At 60.4% G+C, this 26,433-nt stretch overlaps 1 protein-coding gene across 4 annotated transcripts; it reads right to left on the bottom strand.

Moving 5' to 3' along the window:
* Positions 1–17: 17 nt before the first annotated feature.
* Positions 18–20,140, bottom strand: ILKAP (ILK associated serine/threonine phosphatase). Of its 4 annotated transcripts, none has more exons than XM_054571135.1 (12): positions 19,994–20,140; positions 14,798–14,863; positions 14,329–14,385; positions 11,629–11,748; positions 10,470–10,596; positions 9,435–9,541; positions 9,030–9,123; positions 8,678–8,765; positions 7,295–7,416; positions 2,138–2,257; positions 630–711; positions 18–241 (listed from the first exon to the last, which is right to left on the bottom strand). In XM_054571135.1, the coding sequence occupies exons 1-12, from the start codon at positions 20,046–20,048 to the stop codon at positions 101–103; spliced, it is 1,179 nt and encodes a 392-aa protein (XP_054427110.1). In that variant the 5' UTR covers positions 20,049–20,140; the 3' UTR covers positions 18–100. The 4 variants fall into 4 exon arrangements, with proteins under 4 accessions (XP_054427110.1, XP_054427118.1, XP_054427127.1 ...); XM_054571143.1 differs by having other exon boundaries at positions 11,635–11,748; XM_054571152.1 differs by lacking the exon at positions 14,329–14,385.
* Between the last annotated feature and the right edge of the window lie 6,293 nt (positions 20,141–26,433).

The following is a 26,433-nucleotide window of genomic DNA, read 5'->3' as shown; positions in this document are numbered from 1 at the left end:
GGGGAACTTTATTTACAACCATGGGAGTCCCACAGGAATACACGGAACACACATGACGTGCACACACACAGGCACCAGCCGCGGAGCCCCCACTGCGCCCTCAGTGCCCGATCCGCACCAGCATCACGGTGACGTTGTCCGCCGAGCCTCGCTGCACCGCCTTGTTGGCCAGCCTGTTGCAGGCGGCCTCGTAGCGGGCGTCCACGGCGGGCTTCCCTTCGCGGCTCTGGATCTTCTCGTCCTGTGGGGCCGGGAAGGGTGCTGGTGAGAGGGGCCCGGACGCACCTACTGCCGAGTCCCCCGGGCACAGCGGGCGTGGACACAGGCACGAGGGGGCCCCCCAACAGGCGCGCGGGGTCTCAGGGCATGTGCCTACGGCCTCAGGGCAGCGGGCTAGTGCCCCCCCGCCAGCCCGGCACAGCTTCCCGCATTTCCTCTGAGAGAGAAGGGGAGGGAGGGAGAAAGGGAAGCGCCGAGGTGCGAGAGAAGGCCGGCTGGCCACCTTCCGCACCGGCCCGGCCCGACGGGGCCGCACCCACAGCCGGGAACTGAGTAGGCGGCCTTCCGGTCTGCGGGGCGGCGCCCACCACCTGGGCCGCGCTGGCCGGGGTCCTGATGGGACCTCTCACCTCGAGGCAGGACAAGATGAAGTTCACAGCTTCCTCGGGGGTAAAGACCTTGAAGAGGCCATCACAGGCCAGCAGGATGAACCTACAAAAGGGGAGGAGAGAGACGGCTTGGACAGTGCATTTTAGAAACTGGCCAGTGACAGAAACCAAATGCACGTCCAACCACCGAAAGCTAGGAATTTTCAAAAACCAATTTAACTTCGATGAGCTAAATACTGAAACTACTTAAAAATAATTGTAGTAACTGGGACGAGCAGCCTCTGTCCATGAGTAACGTCCGTACGGGCTGATTTGAGCATTGGGTCCTACGCTCTTAGACAAACTCAAAAGGAAAGTCACCAAACAAACAAAGCATCATGTTAGCTACCTCACACAGACACCCCCAGAGATTCTGTCCCCACCCCCGCTTCCCAGACCCGGGACGAGGGGCGCGGCTCCCACACGAAGGCCCCGCCGAGTCCCAGCCCTAGGACACCCCCCGCGTTCACGCTCTGAAGGCAGGGTTCTCCCCCGCACGCCCGCCCCCCGCACAGCAGCAGCGCCGGTGTGCAGGCCGCTGCTCTCCGAGCACCGCGGCCCCCGCAGCCACCCCCTTCCTCACCGCCACACCCGGGTCCTGCTCCCCCCCCCCCTCCTCCTCCCCCTCCTGTCCGGGCGCACGTTCCCCAGGTGTGTCCCGGCAGGGGCCTGTGCCCGGGCGGCGGGGCGCCAGCCCCACAGAAGGCCCCTGCCCCTGCCCCCTCCCCGGGGGGAGGGGTGACCGCGACCCAGAGCGTAAGGAGCCGGCAAAGCCGCCAGCAACACGGCCGAGACCCTGGGGCCAGCGAGGACGCGCGGGGGCAAGACTCGGCTGCTGCGCTCTGGAGGGCCCTCTGCCCCCAGGCCTTCCTCACGCCTCTCCCCACTCAGTCCCGTGACCCCTGGGAGGAGCGCTCCCCAAGTTCCGCTGCCGCAGCTCAGCACCCCCGCGAGCCAGGGCCACTCGCCGGCCCCTAACGAGCGCGCCTCCGGGCTCCATGGGGCCCAACACTCAACGAGGCAGCACCCGGCCACCTGGCGCCTGACCCGGGGCCCCATCGTCAGGCAGCTGGGATGCAACGGACCTGCGAAAGGCGGTCTCCTTCCCAGCCGAGCTCGGCTCTGCCTAAAACCCCCACGACCCTCCACCACCAATGAGAAGCTAAGTTCAAACTCCTCAGCACGGAACGCAGGGCCCACCACCCTTGTCCCAGAGTCCCCTGTGGCCCCGTTGCTGCCACCTGCCTGGCTGGGCTTTACTGCCTCTGTCCTCTGTCAGGAGGCCCCCCTGCCTCCTGCAGCGCACCCTGCCCCCGCCGGCCCACACTCCCAGAACATGCGCCCCCGACCGGACGGGGGGCCGCCAGAGCAGAGGCGTTCTCCTCGCTCCACACCGCCAAGGCCCTTGCTGTGCCCCAGACGCGGCTCCTTACAAGCAGAGCCAGGGAGAGAGAAGGCCGCGCACCCACGCCTCCCGTGGGCCCTCTTACCTGTCGTTGGGGGTCAGCTGGCAGCGTCTGATGTCTGGCACGGAAGTGACCCCGCAGCGCTTGTACTGCCCATCCCCAATGGAGCGGGACACCTCCAGCACACCCAAGACACGCCCGTCCCTGGAACAAGGGAAACACATTCAGACCCCACCTGTCCGGTTGCGGGGCCACCAGCCTACATTCCCGCTCACGGTAAACGCAGGAAACCAGGACAGAGTGCAAAACGTGCCCAGCGGGACTCAAGTCACCAGCCATGTGGATGCCCCTCGGCCTCAGACACAGAGGCTGCAGAACCCTCCACGCCCTGGGCCGGGCGGCCCCGGGGCTGCGCTGAGGTGGCCGCTGGCCTAACCTGCCGGTCTGCCCAACACGCTGGGCCGACTGGGCGGGACTAGGCAGGGGCCTGGCTGTCCTTTTCTGTTGTTTGTTATCCTAACGCTCCTCAGGTGACCGGGCAGCACCCAGGGGTAAGGGGGGGGGGACACGGCTACTTTGCACTGAAATCTAACTGGATTCGGAAACCGCTGAAACCGCCCCCAGACCCCACGGCGCCTCTTCTCCGCCCCAGGCACAGTGCGGCGCGGCACGGCTCGCACACGGTCGGTACCAGGCAGCACCGCTTTCACCCGCACCGTTTTCAGGGAGGGGACACGAAGATGGGACACCACGCTGCCAAACAGAGGCCTGCCCGCAGGGGAAGGAGGAGGGGTCCTTGGCTGGAGGCCCCCCGCCTTGCTCTGGCTGGCCACTGTGTGGCCGCAGGCAGCCGCCACCTCGGGGGCCCTCGGGTTGTCCTGCACAAAGCCAGAGAAGCCACCCCGGCAAGGTGGATGCACGCTCAGCCAACGCCCAGGCCGGCCTGGGGCCGCTGTGCGCAAGGAGACGCACGGCAGGGAGCGCGGGGCCTGGCCACCCTCCCGGGGGAAACAGCCGAGTGATCAGACACAAAGACTGTGTTGGCGCCTGTGAGAAGCCACGCTGTCCCCTCAGGTGAGACTATTAGAATGAACAGCAAGGGCTGAGGTGCACAGAGCGGGGAAGACTGCGGGGGCAGGGAGAACGGCCGCCCAGCCGGAAGCAGCTCAAAGCCTGAGTCCCGCGGGATGCCAGCTGAGGGCCTCTTCTGCGGCCACGTGGCCAGGGGCCCGCTGTGGGCACCCATCCCTCCACCAAGTCACAAGTATAGCTGGGTCCAGGGCGACCGAGGGCACCGACAGCTCCCGGCCACGGCTGGGGCAGGATGCAGGGCCGGCCACGTGCCCCACGCCCGGAGGCTGGCGGTCCCTTCTTGCTTCCTGAGTGGAGGTGCGCCCACGATGGGGCTCCCACGCTCAGCTCTGGAGTGACAGGAAGGAGCCACACGGGGAGCACCACAGATGCGGGAAAAGCTGCTCGTGTCTCAGCAGCACCGTGGCGCACCTGCCTCACGCGGCAGCCGGCGGAGGCCCAGCAGGCGCGGGAGCCATCGGCGCCAGCAGCAGACCAGCGCGGCACTGCTGCCCCCCACCCCGCCCCCGCCCCGCGCTCCCCTCGGAGCTCCCGGGCCCTCCTGCAGAGCAGGGAGGGGCTCCTCATCCCATCCCACCGCCCGTCCTGCGGATCTGCGTTGCTTCCTGCCTCACTGGGCAGCGAGCGGGTCTCCGGGATTGCTGCCGGGCCTTTCTGTCCCCATCCCTCCCTCACGAGAGAGGCGCAGAGACAGCAGCTCTGGCGGTGAGGGCGCGCGGGACACGGCGCCGACTGCAGCTCCGCCGGCTCAGGCAGGGCTGTCGGCCTCGGCCGTCCGCGAAGCTGAACCCCCTCCTGGCCACCTCTGGCACCTGGTCTCGGCTGAGGGGCGCTGCGCGGGGGAGGCGGCCCCCAGCCCAGCTCGCTGCCGGCGCCAGGGACCTGCTCATGGCCGGCCCGGCCCCCGTGCTGGCGCGCCGGCCTCAGGACGCGAGCTCACCTCGCCCGCCCAGGGCCTCCCGAGTAACGCAGAAATGAGGCTGCTCCACGCCTCAGGCGTCCGCCAGAGGCCGGGTGACTCACACACTGCTGCACGCAGCGTGCCACCTTCCGGGTAAGGACGCAGGGAACACGGGAGTGCGTCCACAGACTCGCCTTTTTGTCAGAAGAAACTTTGGAGAGAAAGGGAAACACGGGGGCGGGGACAGGCACGAACGCACGGAATCTCTAAACGTGCCTCTGTGCTGAACCGTGGGAACGTGGGCTTTGGCTTTTTAAGTTGTGATAAAAATACGTATCACGTAAAATCTGCCGCTGACCGGTTTTGCAGGGGCGGGTGAGCAGCGGCCAGGGCGCTGCTCCCGCGGGGCCCCCGGCTCCCCGAGCAGACCCCAGCCGGAGAGCTCCCCGTGCCCCGGCCTCAACAGCCCCCGTTTGACTCTTTCCCTGATGGCCTGGCCGCTACACGAGCCTTGTGCAAGGGAGCTCAGTGCCTGTCTTTTCGTATCTGGCCCGTTTCGCTCAGCATCGTGTCCCCAAGGTTCCCCTGTGTTGCAGCCAGTGACAGGGCCGCCTTCCTTTTGAAGGCGGAGTAGTGCCCCACTGTACGGACGACCAGGGGCTGCTTGCGTCTGTCCACACCCCCGCCTGTGGCTCCTCTGCGTGTCCACCTGGGAGTGGAACTGCGGACACACAGCGGTCCTGTGTTTAACTTTGCTTCCTGCCCACATGCACAGGGCCCCGAGGTCACCGTGTAAATGACCTGTAATACCGGGGAAAAGCCCCAAACCTGAAACAGATGGAAACCGGTGATCACGATGGCCAAGGTGGTGGCCGAGCACAGTGACAGCCACCGTTGCATGTGCGCTGCTTGTGCGCAAGTGCGCACGACAAGAGAACCAGAAGGACTCACACCTCAGTGATAGCAATGCTGATACCACGAATTTAAAGCAATTTTTGCAAATAAACACACTGTTGTTAGGAGCCAAGATTTTCAGCAAAAAGAGCTGTGACTACTGTGAGGTTCAGAGACAGCCTCGTACACTGTTAATCTGGAGAGCGAAGCAGCGACCGAAGCTCACAGCCTAAAAGGCTTCCTGGCTCTGGCCCTGCACAGACGCAGAGCTAGTGACGCCCAGGTGAGACAGGCATCCCCAGCCCGCGCAGCTGGGTTTCAAAGACGGATGCAGGAGTCCGCTCAAGGCACCCCCACCGGCCACAGTGGGGGTCAGCTGAGCAGGAAAAGCCCCAGAACCCGAAGGCGAGAACCGGCACCCTGAAATCCAAACGCACTGGTGCACAGTGACTTACTGTGTAACGCGGCGGGGGAGAGAGAGAGGAGCAGGGGGTGGAAGAGGAAACATGAGGCCCTGGCCGGGTGGCTCTGTCGGTCAGAGCATTGTTGTGACACGCCAGGGTCACGGGTTTGATCCCTGATCGGGACACACACAAGGACCCACCAACAAATGCACCAATAAACAAGCGGAACAACAGATCTGTGTTTCTTTCTCTCTAAAAACCAATCAATTTTTAAAAAAGGAAGAAAACACTCATTTCCACAAGGGCAGATGGCTACCTTCCTTCGCTAATTGGTAATCCAAGACTCAAACACGCGCCCTGCCTCTGGCACGAACCTGCGGTTCACACCCTGCTGCTGAGGGAAAGCCTGGCTCCTGTCAGGCGCCCGCTGCCCGAGGCCAGAACCCGGCGTGCCCGCGACACACCGACGCAGGCAAGAGCCGCCACGCTGGGACCGAACGCCGTGCGGGGGCAGGTGGGCGAAAACGGCGCGTGCACCAGGCGCCGGAGCGCGTCTTCCCGGGTCACCCGCTGACCACACAGGACACCTGTCCCTTTCCCTCCAGGACGCGTCAGCACCGCGGCCCAGCACCGACCTCATGTGGCCACTGAAGGGGGGCTCTGCCAAGGGCAGGACGGACCCTCCCTTCAATCCTGCTGCTAAAGACGTCTCGTCCAAGTTGGAAGAAGCCTTTAGATTGAGTTCCCAGTCGATAGGAAGTATGTGCGCACAGCTGAAACGGCAGACTGAGAGGGCAGGCAAACCCAGGAGGCCGTGACCCCGCGCCGCCCAGGCCGGGACCGTGGAGGCCCGCGGTGCCGAGGGGCGGCCCTGGCGGTCACGAACCCCGCCGGACTCTGGTTTCAAAGGGGCTTTGGGACAGCTGGGGAAATGCGAATGTACCCAGGACTGCAGGTGACCTGATGCAAACCAAGGGACTGTCTTCTTAGGCGTCACGTCTGCAACTGACTTCCAGGAACACAGCCTCACACACACAACGTAAACACGGCACCACATTAACTACGGAGTCTAGCTGGCAGACACTGAAACGTTCGCTCTGATTCTGTAAAAACATTTCAGAATTGTAATCGTCACAGGGGGCAGACCTGCCTCGGGCACCGTCAGACAGGCTCCCGGAGGCGCTGGGTCTGGCGCACGGTGAGCGGGTGCTGGCAAACAGGAAGCGCCTGCAGCACAGCCGACCCTTCAGCCACGGGACTGTCAACGCCAAGTCTTTTCCCGGAGCTCAGGTGACGCAGAGGGTCCCCACACTAACACCGAGGCCACGTTCTCGGACGTGAGCTGCCACGGCAGTCACCACGGGGCACGGGACATGCCCGCAGTCCCACCGGGGCCCACGCCGCCGCCTCCTGGACACAGCCCCGCCCCAAGCAGCTGGGAGGAGCCCTGCCTCCTCTCCAGGCCTCCTGCGCTGCGGCCTCTTCACCGACACCTCCCACCTCTGACAACAGGCGTCCTAATGGGCGAACTGTAAAGCCACCAGGGAACACTTCTGCTCAAACGCGTCACACTGCGGCCAGCAGCGTAGACGGACAGGGGCCGGCCCCGCGGGCCGGGGAGCCGCGCCCTGGGAGCCCCAACGGCCGCCCACCGCACGCCCGCGGCTCCGCTGTCCTCTCCGGAGAAGTCCCCTGAACTGCAGCTCCCTCAGCTGTGACACACACTAGTGTTTATGAACGCGCCTCCGAGCAGAGGGCTGTCGCTAGGCGTGACCGGGACCCTGAGACAGGCGTCCTCCCTTTGCAACTGCAGGGAGGCCTGTCTCTTGTACACATTGCTCACTCCCACGCGGACTGAGTGGGTCCCACAGCACCCGCTCACCTGCGCCCCAGGCGAGGCCTCGGACGGAGCGCCCCACCCCCACCCTGGTGCCGGCAGCCCCTGCTCACCGCACGTTCCCCCCGGCCTTCTGTATCCTCATTCGCTCTTCGTACTGGGTCGGGTTGTGCTCCTTGCTGAGGCTTAAGGCCGCGTGTTTCTGACTCTCCTCGTTGTAACGACACAGGATCGCCTGGGAACACAGAGAGCCGACCACCGTGACATCGGGGCATCAGGAGACCTGTGCCCCGGGCCAGCAGGTGAAGACAAGGCCAGCAACGGAGTCTCGGCGTCAGCCTGCTGCTGACAGACACCAGTCCAAAGTGCCGCGCTCAGAGCGGCCAGAGGAAGGGACACGCCACGGTGACGTGCGCGCCGCTGGGTGACGGCAGCCAGGTGCCCACCCCACTAGGGGGGCGAACTCCCGTGGGGACGTGACGGGGGGCGCCGGCGAGCACCAAAGCCCCTGCTGGCCTGTTCCCAGGCCCGGGGCCCCACACGGCGGAGGCGAGGACAGAGCGGCATGCAGACCAAGCGCGTCTCCACGCACCCGACACCACGCCTGCTGCGAGGTCACCCCTGGGACTCACGGGAGGCCACCCAGGCCTGGAGGGTGAGCGTCGCGCCCAGAGCCACACGCAGGGCCAGGACCCGAACCTGACTCCCACGTCCTCTGCCCTGGCCCATGTTGCTTGCGCTGGTTTACCTTTGAGCCCTCTGGTCCACGAGAGACCGAGAGGCGCGCCTGGCCGACCCGGGACTGCGCTGCGGCGGCCCTCGTGCTTTTCTCCCGCGGACACGCCCATCGCCCTCCAAGCTACAGGGGCGGGGGCGGCGCCCTCCCGGCCCGAGGGGCCGGCCTCAGGGAGGCAGCGCGCCATCCCGGGACGCCGAGGGGTGGGGGGCACCTGGAGAGCGGAACGGAGCAGAACAGAGCGGAACACGGCTCCTGCGGCTGCGAGGCCGGGCTGAGGCTGCCCTGCGGGCGCCCGCCTGCCCCTGTGGGCTGTCTCCCCCGCAGTGCCTGGGAGCCGGCCGTCCCCGGGGCGGGGGGGGGGGGGGGATACCGGGCTCCTGGGACGAACAGCCCACCACCGAGCGCTTCCTGGGCTGCAGCTGCCAAGCCGCCCCCGCCCCTGTAGCGTGACTCTGCCAGGCAGGGCTCCGAGGTCAGACACGGGAGGTGGGAGAGTGCTGCTCCTGCGCGCCGACCACATTCCAGCCCCGAGCGCGGCCCTGACGGGCCCGACCCAGGGCATGAAGACGCACGGAGGAGCACGTGTCCGGGCTCGCAGGCGGAAGGGGTCTGCTACCGACGTGGGCCTGCCGGGCGGCCACCCCGCCCCAGAGCCCCCGCCGCCCCGCCCCGGAGCCCTTGTCTCCTGCGAGCGCGCACGCGGCCGCTCTTTCCCCTGGAGTGCGCCAGTGTCCGAACGGGGCTGCGGGCCACGTACCCGGCTGTCTCCGAGGTTGGCGATGTAGAGGATGTTGTCCACAGCCAGCACGCACGTGGCGGTGGACCCGTCCTTCCAGGCCGGCTTCCTGGGGGGAGACATCAGAAACAGTCGCCACCACCACGCGCGCACTCTGAGACGCGGTTCCAGAGTGGAACGGAGAGGGTCTCACACTCTAGAAGCTACGGTTCCCCCAACCTTTCCGTTCCAGATTTCAGATAACAGCTGTAAGAGCTTGGTGCTGGGCGCTTTTCAGACAGAGCGTTAGTATAAAGCCGAGCCAGGAGACACGGCACGCGTTGAGCCGAGTAACCCACACCCCGCGCGCCCGCCCTCCCGTGGGCACACTCACTGGCTTGAGGCCTGCTTGAGGAACTCTTCGTCCGTGTGCTTGAACGTGTCCAAGAGGCACCTCCGCACAGTCTTCTCCACGCTGGTCACGTCTCCTATTAAGGAAGAACCAACGGAGGAGGGAGGTGACCCTCCGCCCCGTCACTGTTTCTGAACTGTGACCCAAAACCACCTGTCTCCTCACCTACAGGACAGTGCCACTTGCTTTGGTGGCAGCAGGCTCCTAAGTGAAAAGGCAAGACCCTTGCTGGCCCCACGGACACGTCCTAGGAGGTGCCCGTGGCTCAGAGGCCCACGAAGCGCTACGAGACGCGGCCGCACATCTCACACCAAAGTGACATCTCGCTAAGTCACACAAACAGCAGATACCGAGAAGAACGGGAGTGAATTTAGTTCTCAGTCTCACCTTTAGGAAATTTCCTGATTAAGTTCTGATGCAAATTCTGTGCAGCAAATTTTGAGGCTCGGATTCCTCCGTGTCCATCAAAAACGGCAAAATAGGAAACCCGGGCACTAGGGGACAGAGAGTCGTGAGGGCGCCAGCACACGTCGCTGCCCTTGCTTGATCTTCTCGGCCTCGCGCCTGCAGTGACCGCGGACGCGCAGGTCCGCCCGCTGCTGACGGCCGCCCACGGAAAGCAGGCAGTGACGGTACCGAGACTGACGTGTGAGCAACTTACGGTATTTTAAAACTAAACACTCACATTTGTTAAAAAAAATCAAGGTCTATTAACTCTGGTTTTTCACCAAAAGTAAAACTAGAATCCAAAACTTTTTTCTTCTCTTTTTTGAGATTTTATTTTAGAGAGAGGGGAAGGGAAGGAGAAAGCAAGGGAGAGAAACATTCATGTGTGGTTGCCTCTCGCGCGTTCCCTGCTGGGGACCTGGCCTGCAACCCAGGCCTGTGCCCGGACCGGTGACCTTCCGTTCGCAGGCTGGTGCTCAATCCACTGAGCCACACCAACCAGGGCCAAAACTTTTTTCTATTTAAACCAGACCTCATTTCAAACACTAAGACATAGACAGTCAGTCACTAATCCAGGAGAGTCAAAACACCTGTAAGGCCCTGCCTGGCGTGGCCCGGCCGGGCTGGCATCACTCTGCAAACAAGGGTCGCCCATCTGATGCCGGTGAGGGCCCACACCTGGGTTGTGGGCCAGATACTCAGGGTGCGTGCGAGAGGCAACTGATCACTGTTTCTCTCCTTCTTTCTTTCTCCCTCCCTCCCCCACCCATCCTCCTAAAAAGAAAAAAAATTTTTTTTAGATCTGTAAGGACTTGTGGTAGTTTCAGGGCTGCTACTCAGACTTTGACCTCCCCCGCTGAACCACGCACCTCCAGGGCGAACGAATACGAGGGGGACGGAGCCCCACCTGCGTCCGAGCTCGGCCCAGAGGCCTGTCTGCGCAACGGCCCAGCCGGCCGCGGCGGGGACACTCACATGAGGGACGAGGGGGGCCTGCACGCCTCGGTGATGTCGTTCAGGATGACGTGGGCGTCCTGCATCTCCTCCCGCTCGCCCTTGCGCTCGGCCACGTAGCCTTTCAAGCCAAAAATCACCGAGGAGGCTGAGGAGAGAACAGAGAGCCAATACAAACGGTGCCCGCAGGGGCCCCGTCCCAGAGCAAGCGAGTGGGCCCCGGCTGTTCGACTCTCAGTGGGCAAACAACAGGCGCCCCCGCCCCCGCCTCGCCCCGCAGCGAGTCCCTGCCCCGGCCTGCTGGGGGTCAGAGCCCTGGAGGGAAGTGCCCGGTCACGCCCGGAGGGGTCCGCGTCGGGAAGGGGATTCGTGCACGTCTATTTTTGTCAACAATTTAACGAGGACAGGAAAACTGGTGGAGAGAAATGCAGGAGGAGTTTCTCCCCAAGGTCCTGGTGGGCGCCCGGAAACAGGGATTCCCCAGCTGGCGAGACCAGCAGCCTGTCCTCTGATGGAGAGAGAGGAGGACAAAGGGGCCCCTGAGGCACAGGCTCCCCATCCTCCATCCAGCTCGGCGCTCTGACCCCTCGAGCCGGGCACAGAATAAGGCAGCGAGCGCTCTCCGAGGGCGCCATGAGCTCCACTGCACGCCGGCGTGGGCCCCGCAGCCGGGAGAGACCCCGTGGCCACGGGCGGCGCCGTCAGGGCTGCGACCGAGGCCGCTGCAGCCCCCTCCCCGATGCCTCTTGCTTCTCCCCACTGCAAGCGGGCGCAAAGCTGACTGCGACTCTCAACTGCCTCCCCGCCACGGGCTCTCTCTGGGGAAGCTGCTCGCTGAGCAACCCAGGAGTCAAAGTGCTAATCATCAGGCTGTGAACACGGACGGGAGCCCCAGGGAAGCAGGTGGGAGCAGGCTGACCGCTTCCTGGACAGGGCTCAGCAAAGACCCCCCGGGGCCCAGGCCAGGGACGAAGCCAGGGCCGGACTTGGGGCGGCCGTGGGGAGGAGGGCGAGAACGCGGAGTAAGCTCTGGGGATGGCTTTTCAAAAAGGGAGCCCTACCCGCTTCTTAAACACAGACACACAGAGGAGGGAGTATCGTCAGAAAGCTGAGCTTGGTTTTGCTCTGGGTCGTTTAAATTATGAAGTCTAATACATTTGTTTTCAAACTGTCTGAAAACCTTTACAAACTTTCTTTTCCACAAGCTCTTCACTGCCATTCTCCTCTTCTTCAGAGGGCTTTCTCTTTGCTCCTTTCCCTTCGTTCTTTACCGGCTGGGACAGAGACGCGTCAGGAGAACCTGGAAATGAAGGGAAAGCCAGACAGAAACAGCTGTAGACGTACAACTCGCGTCCCTGCGGCCCTGGGAGGCGGGCGCCGTTCCCTGCGCCCGGCCCTGAACCCCCGGCAGCTGGGGGAGGACCTGCGGAGAGGCCTCCCGTGGTCGGGGAGACACCGAGCTCCAGGCTGTAGCTCCCACAGGGCGCTCTACGGCCAGGCCCCGGTCTGCCAACAGGGAGCGGTCCAACACCTGCAAAGTGGCCCACGCTGAACAAGCCCAAATGTATTACAAGCACCCAAAAGGGCTTAAAATGAGGCAAACGTCGGGCTCTAAGAACTGTGTGGACCCCCAAAGGCGAAGCAGGGCCGCGGAAGCCATTCCTGCGGGCAGCGGGGTGAACTGTGCTCGAAGCCCGAGCTGAGAGCACCTGCAATGTGCGTGCCCCTGGTTTCAAGCCCCCGCCCCGCCGCTCCCGAGAGCCACCCCAGAGGCGAGCACCTCAGCCTTCCAGCTGCGTCCCCTCCTGCAGCTCGGGAGGAGGCGGCCACCTCCGAGGGCTGTTCAGAAATGGGGGGGACAAGGACACGAAGCAGCTGTCACAGTGCTTGGTCCAGCAAGCACCCAGCCGAAGGCCAGTGTCCCCTGGCCTTGGGTACGGAAGCACGCGGCTACGGACTCAGCTCCCCTTTGCCAGGCACCCCGAGTTCCCAGGAAAACGAAGATGATGTCCCAGCATCTCATAACATGTCCTTTTTCAAGTAAGTGACTCTTCTTTTATTTCCACAGCGGTACAACGTGGCGCACACACCCCGCCCCACGGAACATGGCAGATGAACCGAGAGAACGTCCTGGCTGTTTATGACAGACGCGCGCCGTGGCCTCCCCATTAGCCTCCTGCCCCCGGCTGCCTGTGCCCCCGTGTCCCCACGTGGGTGGAGCAGAACCGCCCTTGGTTTTGAACGGCAGGACAGAGAAAAGTTTAAAGCCGCGTTACTGACTTCCAGCCGAACCACACTGTAGTCAGAGAATGTGGCCTCTCTTGTGGGATTTACTTTACGTCCCAGAACGTGGTCAATCTTTGTGAATGGTTCTTGCCTGAGAAGAATGTCTTTTCAAGGAATCCAAAATATTGGACGCAAGATTGGATTCTGTTATCACACAAAAAATTCAAACTTGTTTATAGTTACGTTGAAATCTTCTAAGCCGTGACTAGTTCGCTGTCGCTTGCCCTATGGATAACTAAGACATCGTGCTGACTTGTCCTTAGTTTTATTAACTTGGTTAAGCTCCCCAGCTGCGCACAACTTCCGGTGCAAGTGAGAGCGCCGTCTCTAGCGGGAGGCGGTGGGAGGCCGAGCTGCGCGACCGCGGTGGGACTGCTCAGCTCGGCTCCGTGGGGTGGTCGCAGTGCCGCTTCGGAACACGGGCTGCACGGAGTGGGCCCCCATCTTCTAGACTCATCCGACGGTTGTAGGGCAATGAGTGAGTAATACAAAACAGAGCCCGGGAAGGCGAGTGTTCTATTTGACAGCACACAGGTTTTCACACCAAAAGACAGCTGCGCGCTGAAGAGGACAGACGGCACGCCCCTGCCCCTGCCCCCGCCCCGCGTGCCCTCCCGGGGGGGGGGGGGGCCGCGAGTGAGGGCTGGGGAGATGGGCTCGGCTCCTCGCCAGGACAGCCCGGCGGTCTGCTCCGTTCTTACCTGCGACTTAACCGGGACGGACAGCGGGGCTGAACGTCTACTGAACAGGTGGAGCCAATGTTAACAGGCTTTGTGAATATAAAATTAATAAACAGAATCTTGGGAACATAGGAACTCACTGAAAAGCGACTTAGGCCTAGAATTTCAGGGTGATTCCTGCACAGGGTCTGTACCAGCCACTAAACCCGTGTCATTCTCTTTAAGAATTTGTTTATTTATTCTTAGAGAGGAGGAGGAAGAAAGAGAGGATGAGAAACAGCGAAGTGACAAACATCGGTGGCCTCTCACGCGCGCCTCAACCAGGGACCTGGCCCACCGTCCGGGCGTGTGCCCTGACCGGGAATCGAACCGGCGGCCATCCGCCCTGGGGAACAGTGCCCAGCCAACCGAGCCACAGCGGTCAGGGCCGGACTTCATTTTCTTAAATCAACAGTTTAATGTAAACGGCACAAAACAGAAGACCTATTTACCAGTTTTTACGGGTTCACGGGTATTGGAAATATTTTAAGTATATTTCATATATTCAGATACTTTGGCTACATATGTTAGGGTCAGGAACATACGGCAAAACAGAATGAGATACTGAGATTTAAAAAAGCGAAACAAAACATTAATAACAAAGACAAAAGTAAATTACTTAACTCTTAATTCCTAGTCAGTTGCTAGAGGCTGAACCCAGAGGGGGAAAAACCATCCAGAAGTGGGCGTGGTATCTCAGTAGCTCATCTTTTTTGCTTCCTTGTGGTGGCTGGTGCCTGTTTAGTTTGAACAAACCTTGCGCTACGCTGTAATTTCATGTCACCCTAAACCCATTCAGAGCTATAAATAAATTCTGCGTGAGCGGCAGAGACGCACTACCCCCACCGGCACGCTGGGTTTTTCCTACCACTTACCTGGCTCGCCACTGCTGGCCGGCGGGAGGTCGTCAAAAAGCAAAGGTCCCCCTGGCCCTGAAACACAGCAGGACACTGAGTGAGCCCGGGGCACCCGGGCGGGCGGGAGGGTCGGCGTCCACCCCACCCGGGCGCCTCCACAGGCCGCCGGGCGCCCTCGGGCCGCCGTGTCCGCCCAGGGCCCCTCTGCGGCGCACGGCTGGAACCTATTTTCAAATCCTGTCACTGAGAGGACACAAAAGCCTGCCTTAAGGGGGTACCTTTCTGTTTCAGCAAGAAAACACTCCAAGGAGCCCGAGGGCCGCTCTGGGCGGCCCACGTCCCTCGGAGCCGCGGCCGTGGGCGCACGGCCTGACCGCCGGCACCTGAGGCACCTGCGTGCTGAAAACGGGGCGGTGGGGGAAAGGCTAAGACACCACCGTCCCAGGACAACACGGTGACGCACGCCTGGGAGGCCTGAGGACTGTACCTGCGTCAGCACTGCGGGCCGGAGGGAGGTCGTCCAAGAGCAGGGGTCCCTTCTGGGCTTCTTTCCCTAGGACACGGAACACCGGCTGAGACAGCGCCCGGCCGAGGCCGGCATGGCTTTGCCAAGGGGGGAGCTCGGAGGTACGTTTGCCATTCAGTTCAATTTCTCTCCTCTCGTGGGGCAAAATTTATTTTTAGAAATATTTTCTTCACCACTATTTAACATGGACACTTGTTTCCAACACTGACAGTCAACGGGAATGCAATGAAAGGTGACTCAATGCGCATTTTAAGGGCCATTGAGTATTTCGAGAGAGACAAAATATTTTTCTTGATAATTTCAGTATTGAGAGCAACAAGTATGTTTAATTTTTTTTTAAGTGAATCCTGGAAGGAAAAAAACTGATTCCAGAGTAAGAAAATAATTTGGTACCTCCAGACAGAACGTCAGTGACAGAGGGACTCTCTGAAGACCTACAGTTCCTAACAAACCCCCTTCAGTGACGCTCTGAATTAGCCGTGGAGCGGACTCCAGCGCCCGCACACAGAGAGGCGGCCCAGGCAGCCCCACGTTTTAGCCCGGCGCCCTCGGCACAGGGCCCGACTCAACGCGCATCTACAGAGGAGGTGGGGAGTTTCAGATCCTCCAAGGTAAAGCCAGGAGAGAGCCAGACAAATCTCGTATCTGAAAATCTGAATGTTTACACAATGGAGTGATGGTCTTCAATGTGTTAGATTCGGTTACCCCTCCCACAGAAAAGTCAGCCCCCGCTCCTTATTCTCAAACGTCCCCCACAGTTCCGCGTCAGCCATCGGCCCCCACGAAGCCGCGCACCGACCGGACGTGGGCTCGGTCCCACCCGGTCCTCAGCGTCCAGGCGCAGAAACATGCCCACGGAAAGGCCCGTTCACCCACATGACCTTTTGCCTCTACGTAGACATGAACGGGGTACCAATTCTACCCTTTTAAAAACAAAATGAAATCTGTGTGCTCCAAAGAAAGGACACCCCCTCAGCAGTCTCCAGGTCGGAAGCACCTTAGACACCTGCTATGCCCCGATTCAACAAGAAGCAGTTCCCCTGCTTTATCCCCTGATGCAGCTAGAATCACCTATTCATTGACGCGTATGCTTATCCCTCAGGGTCACCCTTAACAAACTAAGCAGTGGCGAATACTCTCGTTTTCCTCCCAAGCGGCACAGGGCCTCCAGGAAGTACTCACCAGCAGCATCAGGAGGACACTGCAGGGCGTCCTGGACGGCCCCGGCCAGCGTGGCCCAGCTGGCCGGCGCGCCGTCCCGTAACCGAGAGGTCGAGGGTCCGGTTCCGGGGAGGGGCGCAAACAGCAGGCCGCTGGTCGATGCCCGCCCCCCCGCCCCCCCCGCCGAAAGCAACGCACAGAACGGGGACCGCATTGCTCAGTGTCGCGCACGCCTCGTTGCTCACCTAGGCCTCCAGGGCGCGTGCCGGGCTGGCACAGCGGGGCCTACGACTCTCCACCAGTGGCGCGCTCCACAGCTCAGGAAGCAGGGCCTGTCACCTGCCCGGCTCCCTCCCGACTGGCGCGCAGGCCAGCGCTGGCTCCCACATGACAGGCAGCGCCGCAAGGAACACCCTGAGACACAGGCGCGTGTGCTGCTGGGCTGCCCGACGAGGGTGTGAGCAGTCTGACAGGTGCCGCAAAAGGCTGCGCTCACGCCCCTCCCCACACGCGCTGGGAGAGCGTCCCGCCGCCGCCCTCCTCACCAGCACGCTGCCGGTGCGGGGCCCTGGGGGCGGGCAACGTGGCACACGGTGGCCGGCTCCCCTCCTAGGGGACTCCGGCAGCGGAGCCCACTGCCTGGTGGCAGGCTACCCGCCTGTCTCCTTCCAGGGCCTGCCCTGATACGGCCTCGGACCATTTTCCTAATGGGCTAGCTGTCCTTTGCTCATTGCCCTGCACGAGCCTTTCACTTCTTAGAGACAGCGACCTTTCCCAGTGCCCATCACAATGATTTCCTCTCGTTTCGTCTCTGCCTTTGTGGTATTTTGCCCTGCAGAAATTTTTTATTTTTACACAGTTAAATCCATTTTTATTTTTTGACACGAGTTTTTTCTTGCTCAACCCTGAAGTTTTACGATTAGTCTAAGTTTCCTAATATCTTAACGTTTATTTTATATTTAGGGGTTTAATTGTAAAAGAGCTGTTTTGAGGGCAACCCGCAAGCACGGGTCCCACAGGCCTCGACAGCTGCCGCCAGTGTGGGGATCAACTGTGTGTGTGAACTTGACTCGGCCATCAAATCTGTAAGGGCTGAGATGAAAAATACTAATTTTGCACAAAGTCTGAGAACATTTACAGGCACACCTTGCTTCGCTCTGCTCCCCTTCACTGCACTTCGGAGGTGTTACCTTTTTTTATCAACTGAGGACAAGCCCCCCCACCTGCAAAAAGACGACGGCCTCGCTGTGCCGTGACGCTCCCTGCCGGCGTCTGGCTCCGGAACAGCTCCGAGGCATGCCTGTAACGTGTTCCTCCTGCACTTCTAACTATGTAAGTTTAAGAGGCTTGGAAGTTGGAATATTAGATGTGATGTTTAAACAAAAATTAAAGAACTAAACAAAATACACTGTATATACCTGAGTGGTGTGCTATTCCCTCCCCTTGGATACTTAGTGTTTTGCCCAAATCCAGCAGAGAGCGCATTTCCCCCGCCTCCCACAGCCACTCAGGTGCCAGCTCGCACAGTGACGTCACTGAGCGCGCCCCGCGCCCTGCCCCAGGCCCTGGCACAGGGCGTGCGGAACGGCCAGGGAGGGCAGTTAACCAGAAGGGAGTTGGGAGGCGAGACTGGCTGGACTACACACCCTGAACAGCTCCGGCTTCCTGCACCGGCCCAGGAGTTGGTGGCCCCCGCCCACCCGTGCGAGGGTCACGAGCGCGCAGTTCGGCCGCCTCCTTCCATCCACTCTACAACGCCAACCTCAGTTCCCATTCACTTTCTCCATTTTCGTCGGTCAATACCATCGATTTTCTGAAACAAGCATAGTGCTTAGTTTTTCAAGTATCGTGCTGTGGTCACAGATGGTGAAATCAGATTCGGGTTTTGTTCAAACGACTGCTTCGACCTGTGCGGCCCCACCCTGCTGGTTTTGACTAAATGCCTGTCGCGCGAAGTCCAGACCCCAGTTCTGTCACTTGCGCAGCACTCACGCCTCAGCTTCCCGCCATCTACACACACACCCCCCTTCTGTTCTTAAAAACACTCCGGGCCAAGAGGGCCTGGGACAGTGCCAGCGCCCCCTCGGAGGCGGGGAGCGCGCCCTGGTCCCTCCGGGGAGGGGCTGGACCACCATGCAGTGCCGCAGCGCCCCGGCTTTGCCGCCAGGGGTGGGGGTGCCCTGTGTCTGGTCGCAGGCTTCTCACGAGGACGTAAAGGACAACACAGGGAGTGGTCAGTCATACCGCAAGAACTCGGGAAATACAGGCACGGTGCTGGACGGCTACTAGACTTACGGGTGGGGACGGATCTCGTTTTAAGTTATATAAAGGATCGCTGCACTGTACACCTGAAACTAATATAATACCGTGTGTCAACTGTGAGTGGGAAAAGCTTTTAAACGGTCCTCAGGTGTTGCATCATCTCAAGGACACCTTCCGCTAAGCGGACCCAAACTGATTTCGAGGAGAAAGTTATGGAGCTTCTTTTTTAAATGATACGCTTATAGGCACATCTGTGAAGCTAAACTCTGCCCCAAACGTATTCAGATAAGGCTTGTCCTCACCAACAGAGGTGAAAACACTGCGCACACAAAGCCAGTTTTATGCACAACTGAACCACCTAGAAAATGAATGGCCAGGCGTTCGGGCTCCAGCACCAGTTACTCAGATGCTTCTGCCTCAGAACGGTGAGTGGGGGTGGGACGGTGCCATTACTGGGTACAAAAGCAGATGGAGACTGGCCGGGCCAGTCCCATGGGACAAGCCCACAGGCAGGCACCGGGGTGCAGAGGAGGGCAGAGCACGCCTCTGCGGGGCCCCAGGATGCAGAACCGCTCCACGCTGGGCGCTCAGGCAAAGTGGAGAACCAGACGCCCTCCTCAGAGCACTCCCCTGCCCTGCCTGGGGTCTCTGCCCAAACCAAGTCCACGCGTCTCCAGAGGCCCTCGTCCCGCACCGGGGCCTTCCCCGCTCCCCCCGGACATAGGCACGCCTCTGGCCCTCAGCCGTTCCTGGGGTCCTCAACGTCGGCCCGCCTATCTCTATCACGGGCACGGAGACCTGTGCTTTCAGAAGGGCAAGGCCGGGTCTCGTTCCGCCCGAGCCCGGCAGCAGTTCCCAGCTCGCGGCCCCGGGACTCCTGCCGGGCTGGGAACTTTCGGATGCAGTGGGGGTGAGCCTGGAAACCTGGATGTTTTTCCAGTGTGTCAGGGTTTCTGCCACCAAGTTAGGCTTGGAAATAAGCACGGAAACGTGAATGAGCCTTGCCCGGTCAAACCTGCGGTGGCCGTAACCGGCCGGACACCCGGCATTCACAAAGGCACTGGGTTCGCCCGGCTCTTGCGCGGGGCTCCCACCGCAGCGGCAGGGACTCGCACCCGCAGTCGGGGCCGTGGCCGGTGGGGGTGCGTGGCCGGCGCCCCCGACTCTGGGCAGAGGGCGGGCTTCCTGTGACCCGGGAGGCACGGGAAACTACTACCAATCGAAAAACCAGACGGACACAGAGGATGCCTCAAAACCACGAAGGATGCCGCTGGTGACCCCCTCCATCTCTGGGGTGAAAACAAAGCAAAACAGAACGCTGAACTTGCCCACGCCGCGGAATCGAGGGACACCGGTTTCGACGGGGTCGGCGGGCGGCGGCACCGTGCACGGCGGGCAGGGGCCCGGCCCGCGCGCCACGTGCGTAGGCGGCAGACCCCGCGCGGGGCCCGCGGGTGGCGGACCGGGAGCTGGGCGGTCGGCGCGGGGGACCGCACACAAAGGCCGCGGCGGCCAGCGCTGCCCTCGGCCCGCGCGAGCCCTTTCTTCCTACGCAGCGAACATGGCGGAGGCTCCGGGGCTCCCGGTACGCAAGCTGGGCCGGCCCGGGGCAGGCCGCGCTCGCTCTCTCGCTCCGCCCGCCGCCCGCCTCCGGCGCCGCGAGTCTCCAGGCCGCCGCCAGCCTACACTCCCGACGCCCCCTTCCCCTTGTCGGCAGGTCGGCCACTCGCTTACCGGTAGCCGGGCGCGGCGAGCGCTCGGGCTCCGGCAGGTCCCCGAACAGGTCCATGGCGGAGGCTGGGCGATGGTAGCGGCGCTGGCGGCGGCAGACGCGCAGCCCCGGAGCGGCGGGGCCTCCACACCCGGCGGCAGCGTCTGCGGCAGCGGCGGCGGGGCGGTGGCGGCCTGGGCGCTGTCAATCACCCGAAGGCGGGCCAGGAACGCCACCAATCGGCACGCGGCGTGAGCCGGCCGTCCAAGAGTCCTGCGCGCGGGAGAAGCCGAGCGGTGGGGAGGCGGGGCGGGGCGCACGCGCGCAGAACTCTGGGGCGGCGGACCCGATGCCATGGCCCCCGTGTTTTCCCCCGCCCCCTACCCCTCGCAGTCCTTTGGCCTTGGCGCCCGTTCGGAGAAGGCGCGCCCAGAGAGAGCTGTCTGAGCTCAAGGGTGACTGTAGTGCGCCCTGATGTCCGGGAAAGCTCCGTGGAGCTTTTCACTGGCGTCCGCCCCGTCGCCTTCCCCGCACGGCGTGGCGAGGCCAGGCCTCCGTTCCTGGCCCATTCATTGCAGCGATGGCGAAACCGAGGCTGGACAGAGCGGCCTCGCGCGTTAGGACCGAAAGCAGCTAAGATGCAGGATGGACCGGAGGCATTTCTACCTTCCCCGCTGCCCGCGGTCTGCATCCTGCATCCCTCCGGCGGGTGGGGGGAGCCGGAAAGAAGGGCTTTCAAGTGATGTTGCAGAAAAACGTCGTGACCACGGCAGAGGGCTGTTCGCCTATTCAAGCGTGGACGATAAGCGACCACGTGTTACATCGGACAAGTTCAGGGTAGGCCTGCTTGGCGGCCTTACAAACTCAGAGACCTCGAGTACCCACACAGGGTGGTCTGAAATTATAATTTAACTGAACACAAGTCATGGCAGGTAGGCACGTCCTGGATGGGTATCTTCCCCGACAAAGGTCAGCCTTTCCTTAGCTGAGCCTGTCGTCTGTGTGCACGTGTGGTAACATACCATTGGAGTGTCAGGGTGCATCAGGGCAGCGCCCTTTTTCCCAGACCCCTCATGACGCAGCCTCCCACCAGAGGTTTGTCCCACCAAATGCCATTCCTCTGTGCTGTAAATATTGACTGTTAACTGTACCCACTAATGTAAGTGAAGTCTGTGTCTCTCCGGTTTGCTTTGTATCCGATCTGAGACTTCCGTTTCTTTGCTTTCTCCCACCTCCCTAATCGACCACCAGTGGGTTTCATGTAACCCCCTTACATAACCACAAACTGCAAAACTACCCCCAGCACCTGGCACCTAACAGATGCTTGTATGTATTGGTTGGATGGATGAATAAATGAATAAATATGTCCATTTTTGATGCTCAAAGGACGTAACACAGCCTTCCTACCTCAGGAGCGGTCCTCCTGGGCGCTGCTGGCTTAGGACTACCCAAAAGCATCTCGCTGGTTTGCTCTTAGAAAATGATCATATATCCGGATGGTGTGGTTCAGTGGATTGAGTGCCGGCCTGCGAACCAAAGGGTCACCAGTTCAATTCCCAGTCAGGGCACGTGCCTCGGTTCCCAGCTGGGTCCCCAGTAAGGGACACATGAGAAGCAACCACATACTGATCTTTCTCTTTCTCCCTCCCTTCCCCTCTTTAAAAATGAAAGAAAATGATCATATATCTGATTTGAGACCTTAAACCGTCTAAAGACAAGGAAAGCACCGGATGTCCCAGGACACTGGGTGCCTACATGGCAGGGGATATTTTCCAGTTTTCTGCAACAATCGCACCCATCCTACACACTCTCCTAAAATGTGTCCTTGCCGCTCCTCCTCTCAAGAGGCAGCGGAGTCTGCCCCTTGAACCAGAGCGTAGAAGACGTTCAACTTATGATTTCCAAGGCAAGGCCACCAAAGGCCATGCAGCTTAGGCCTGGTTCCCTGGAGGCGTTTGCTTTGGACAGTCAGTCACCAAGTCAGTTCAACTGCTCTGAGGCTGCTACGCTGGAGAAGCCACACGTGGGCACTGTGCTCAACAACTCGGAGCTCCGAGCCAACTGCCAACTGCCAGCCTTGCCCAGTGTCACCTTGGACACCCTCAGGTGGCCCCAGCCCCAGGCAACATCTGACCTCATGAAGAACCCCGGGCAAGGGCTGCCCAGCTGCGCATTTCATGAATTCCTGGCCCACAGAATAATGACCAAAATCAAGTGGTGGTTTAAACTGCTAAGTTTCGGGCCCTGTAATGCAGCAGCAATGACTGAACCGCCTGTTACACAGGCTCATTCTGTGCACTGCGTGTGGGCAAGTGAAGATAATGACAAGCGACTGTTCTGTTTTCCATGGCAACGGGGAGAGGGGTTTTATAACAACTCTGGTCTGGGGAAGCTGCATAAATATCCAGTCTCTCACACTGCGCCAACGTAACTGATGGTGTTTTGCTTATTGAGAGCCATGTCCTTTAAGGCAGGGGCTGTGAACGAAAAAGGGGCCACGTCATAAACCTGACAAGCTCAGGGGCCCCACGGCAGGCCTGGCCAGCTCAGGGACTCGCGGTGACCACTCAGCGTGGTCTGACCGCAAATCCCTGCCTGGGCAGGCGATGGCAAGGCGCCCACTCCCAGGCCGTCAGCTTTCTGCGCCAAGGTCAGTCTTGACTTTGAGGGAACCCTGTCTGTTTTCCTTAGGCATCTAGGATAACATGTCAGCGTTGTTTTCCTGTTTTACCCCTTGAAGTCACAACCACTGGCACCAGAGCAGAAGGCCACACTGTTACCTTGTTTCCAGGTAGCATCCCTGTGTACCGTGGTAACATCAGCTGTCCTGTACCCACGAATGCAAAAGTATGGTACTCCATTTGCTTTGTATCCAATCCGTGTTCCCATCTTTGCTTTCTCCCGCCTCCTTAATCTGCCATCCACGGACTTCCTGTAACTCTCCCTGCTCTTACCTCTTTTCCTTTGATTCTAATGTGTAAAATAAGATGCAGAACTCCCCTTCCCCAGAGTGTAACCTCAATCCATTGAGATTCCACTTCTGGGCATGTGCTCAAAATTTGGCTCGTACAAACCTGTGAGGCTTTCCTAGGGGTGGGCGGGGGGCACTCTACAGTCAGCCCAGAGAACCCTGAGCGCTGGGTGCCCCTGTGGGGCCAGGCCCTAGCGAGGTGCTCTGCAAGTGTTAATTTGATGTAATCTTTCAACAGCCTGTAAGGAAAGTAATACTGCCTTTGACAGGTCTGCAGAAGGTTCCCCTGGAATCTCAGGTGAGATCCCATCAGCACTAGAGAGAAAAGTCTAGGACTAGAAATACTAGTTCCTATACCCACTAGCCAGGGTGGATTAACCTTGTAATACATGGGACCCCGGTTTGCATGCACGCACCAGTGCACATGTGGAATGCAAAGAAATGGCTAAGGATCCGAAGGGCGCTCGTACCTGATACCCACAGAACCTCCTGCCAGGGGCTTCCTTTTGGGTCGAGGGTGGAGCGCAAAGGCCTGGATGCGGGGCTGCCGCACCTCGGTCAGGGAGCAGTTAGGGAGGTGGCTGAGACAGCCATGGTAGGGGTCTTAAATGCTAGGACGTGAGTTTAGCTCAACGTGGGAGGCATATTTTGCAGCTGGAAGAGTTTCAAGTGTTCCAAAAAGGCATAAAGGGGCACACCCTCGCCTGCTTCCCCCGTTTGCAGCCTGCAGTCATTTCACAGAACTGCACACCCAGCCAGTGTTGCAGCAGGAAGAGGTCCGGGGGCCCTGCACTCTTCCCCCTCCCCATTAGAAGGGGGCGTGGCCTCCTCTGAACCTTCCTTCCAGGTTGTTTGTTGGCTTCCCTTTATCTAAAAGTGGGGTGCCACAGGGCGAGATTCTAGATCCTCCTCGATTTAGTCTCTTCCAAAGTTATCTGTGTTAGTTCTTTGGCTTTAAATACAGCTGCACTCTGCCCTGGCTGGTGTGGCTCAGTGGATTGAGAGTTAGCCTGTGAACCAAAGGGTCACCAGTTTGATTCCCAGTCAGGGCACGTGCCAGGGTTGTGGGCCAGGTCCCCAGTAGGGGGCGCTTGAGAGGCAACCAGTCATTGATGTTTCTCTCACTCTTTCTCACCTCCACCCGGCCCCTCTCTAAAAATAAATACACCTGTGGTCTGATGACACATTCATGCATAACTCATGTCTCTTCTGGGAACTCTACACACATATACCCCTAGCGGTATCCTTGACATCACTTAGATGTCTAATAGGCAACTCAAATTAAACATATGCCAATTACAACAGCTGCTCCGTCCCTGAAAACCTGTGCTCCCCAGCCTTTCTCAAATCACCACTCATTGAGGGGCTCCTGCCAAAACCTAGCTGCCACCCTTGACTTCTGCCTCCTCTGTCCCTTGCTGGCCCCGTTAGAGAAACCACCCCCTACCCGGGGTCTTTTGTCCTACGGTTTTTCTGTGCTTGCCACCGGTAGGAACTGTGGCTCTCGATGCCGGAGTTTGGTAAAAAGGCACTGTTTAATTAAAAGTTTTACAGGTTTAGAATCATTGTGGAATTCTGCCATTAAATCCCACTCCCTGTAGAAACGAAGATACACCCACACACAGTCCGGCACCCCCCTGCCCCCCTCCCCCCAAGTCAGGCCAGCCTCAGCGCGTGCCAGTCAGAAGGACCACCTTCCAGGAGGGAAAAAGCAGAAGTCCGCAGCTCTCCCGGTTCCGCCCTGCAAGCCGTGCTCCGCCAGGCAGGCCTCCCGCCGTTCCCAGCACCAACAGCCCTGCAGCTGCAATCTCGATCCCCAGTTCTTAATCCAAAACCGCGTGGCCCCTCCTCAAGGCCAGCCAGAGCCCTCTCAGCGCCTGCCGACCCCCTCGGGTCCTGCATTGTCTCCCGCCCCACGTGGCCACCCACCTTTTGCCTTTTTGCTTAAATCCCAGCCTGGACCCTCCTCCCTGACCCCATCCCCGACTCCTCCCACCGTCGGCTGCACCTGCCAGTCCCGTGTTCTCTGCCTTTCTCGGCTGCCAGTTAGTCCTGGCAGGCGCGGTCCCACCTGGAGGACCATCACCAAGTGCTCGCACAGGCACCGTAATCAGGGGAGCGGCCTCCCAGCTCCATCCCGGGCCCAGAGCCCGTCTCCCTGGCCCGAGCCCACTATGGGGCTGGCTTGCTGTTACCGCTGTGCAAATAACTCTCAGTCCCTGTTCTGCTTTTCCCAGCCCCCAAGCTAGGCTTGCGGGGAGCCCTGGGGCCTCTCAGCCTACCCTCTGCTCTGAACCTCGTTTTACACCTGCTACAGGCCCCCCTTCAGATAAAACCCTTTATATCTTATAAAGGACAATAGGTGAAGGTCTCATCTTCTACTTCTGGCTGGACTTGGCTGCCGCCTACCCACCCTTGGGTCTGGGGGTCCCTAAAAGAGCGAGGGGGTGGCACAGAGGGTGGCCTTCCTGTGAGGGGAAGCACCTTGCTGAGTCCAGGTCTGTTGGCTGTTACCGGGAGCGGCGTCCAAAGGCAGGTGTAGCTGGGCAGCTTGCATCCTTGTTGTATCCTGGAGGTGACAGATTTGACAAGGGGGTCAGAAGGCACGATTAACCGAAAACCACTAAGTGACAAAGGCAGGGACCAATTCTTCCATGTCCCACATTAGGAGGATGGCTTATCGGGAGGAAGGCGTGCAAGGCCCGCTACACGTGCCCAAAGCCCTTTTGCCCGCTCTGCTTAGCTCAGGCTCAGGGGACGTTTTAGGATCTCGCCCCTTTCAGACTCCCGGGCCCTTTCTATCCAAGCCATTGGGGCAGAAAAGGGAAAACCAGTGTGTAAGTGAAGCCCACAGACCGCGCCGACCCTTCGCCAACCCAACCGCTCGGTTCGGCCAAACCGCCGCCCCTCGGGGGGCGACGACGAAGATGGGCTGGCCCCCCGAGCGAGGCCGGCGCTGCGGCCGGTCACGCAGGTGGCGAGGTCCCAGGCGCCCGCCCTGTTCAGAGAGAGCGGCGAACGCACACGTTAACTCATGCAGCGACCGCGAGCCAGTCTCTGTGCCCGTGAGACTGTCTTTCGGGAACACACCCCGTTGCAAAGGCCTTTGCTGAGACGACATTCAACAGCGGCAACTTGACAGGTCCCCTGGGCCCGTAAATTGACCGCTTCTGGTGCTGTTACAAACCCAGTCTCAACTTCCAAATGAAAACAAACTTTCAGGACAGTGACCCGAGCTAGTCCAACGCCCGACACTGAGCACTGTGTTTCCTCGAGCCACGGTTCTTCTCCCTAAGCTCACCCTCCCTGTCATTAAAGGGGCTGCATTGAGTCCAGTTTTTACTTTTGCCTGTTCATTTGCATAAACACACCAAGAGCAGCCATGGATCCTACGTGATCTTTAAGTCCGCTTTGCCGGAACTCACACAGGGAACCTTTAGACTGACGTTTTAGGGGCACAGAAGCTGAGCCCCACACCTGCCGCCTGGCTTC

This window comes from Pteronotus mesoamericanus, unplaced genomic scaffold (assembly GCF_021234165.1).
Source record: "Pteronotus mesoamericanus isolate MK-2021 breed Mesoamerican mustached bat unplaced genomic scaffold, CSHL_Meso_final contig_1018, whole genome shotgun sequence".
In the NCBI taxonomy this organism is placed as follows: Eukaryota; Metazoa; Chordata; class Mammalia; order Chiroptera; family Mormoopidae; genus Pteronotus; species Pteronotus mesoamericanus.
The sequence above is the reverse complement of the archived record's forward strand: the minus strand, read 5'-3'. Positions and strand labels throughout refer to the sequence as shown.

What these genes read in the sequence shown, in the direction of transcription:
- ILKAP (XM_054571135.1), bottom strand. Translation starts at nt 20,048, where the DNA reads ATGGACCTGTTCGGGGACCTGCCGGAGCCCGAGCGCTCGCCGCGCCCG. An exon ending in CTCAAGCAGGCCTCAAGCCA is followed by an intron (nt 8,766 to 9,029) that starts GTGAGTGTGCCC and finishes GTCTCCCCCCAG; the next exon opens with GAAGCCGGCCTGGAAGGACG. An exon ending in TCATCTTGTCCTGCCTCGAG is followed by an intron (nt 242 to 629) that starts GTGAGAGGTCCC and finishes CCGGCCCCACAG; the next exon opens with GACGAGAAGATCCAGAGCCG.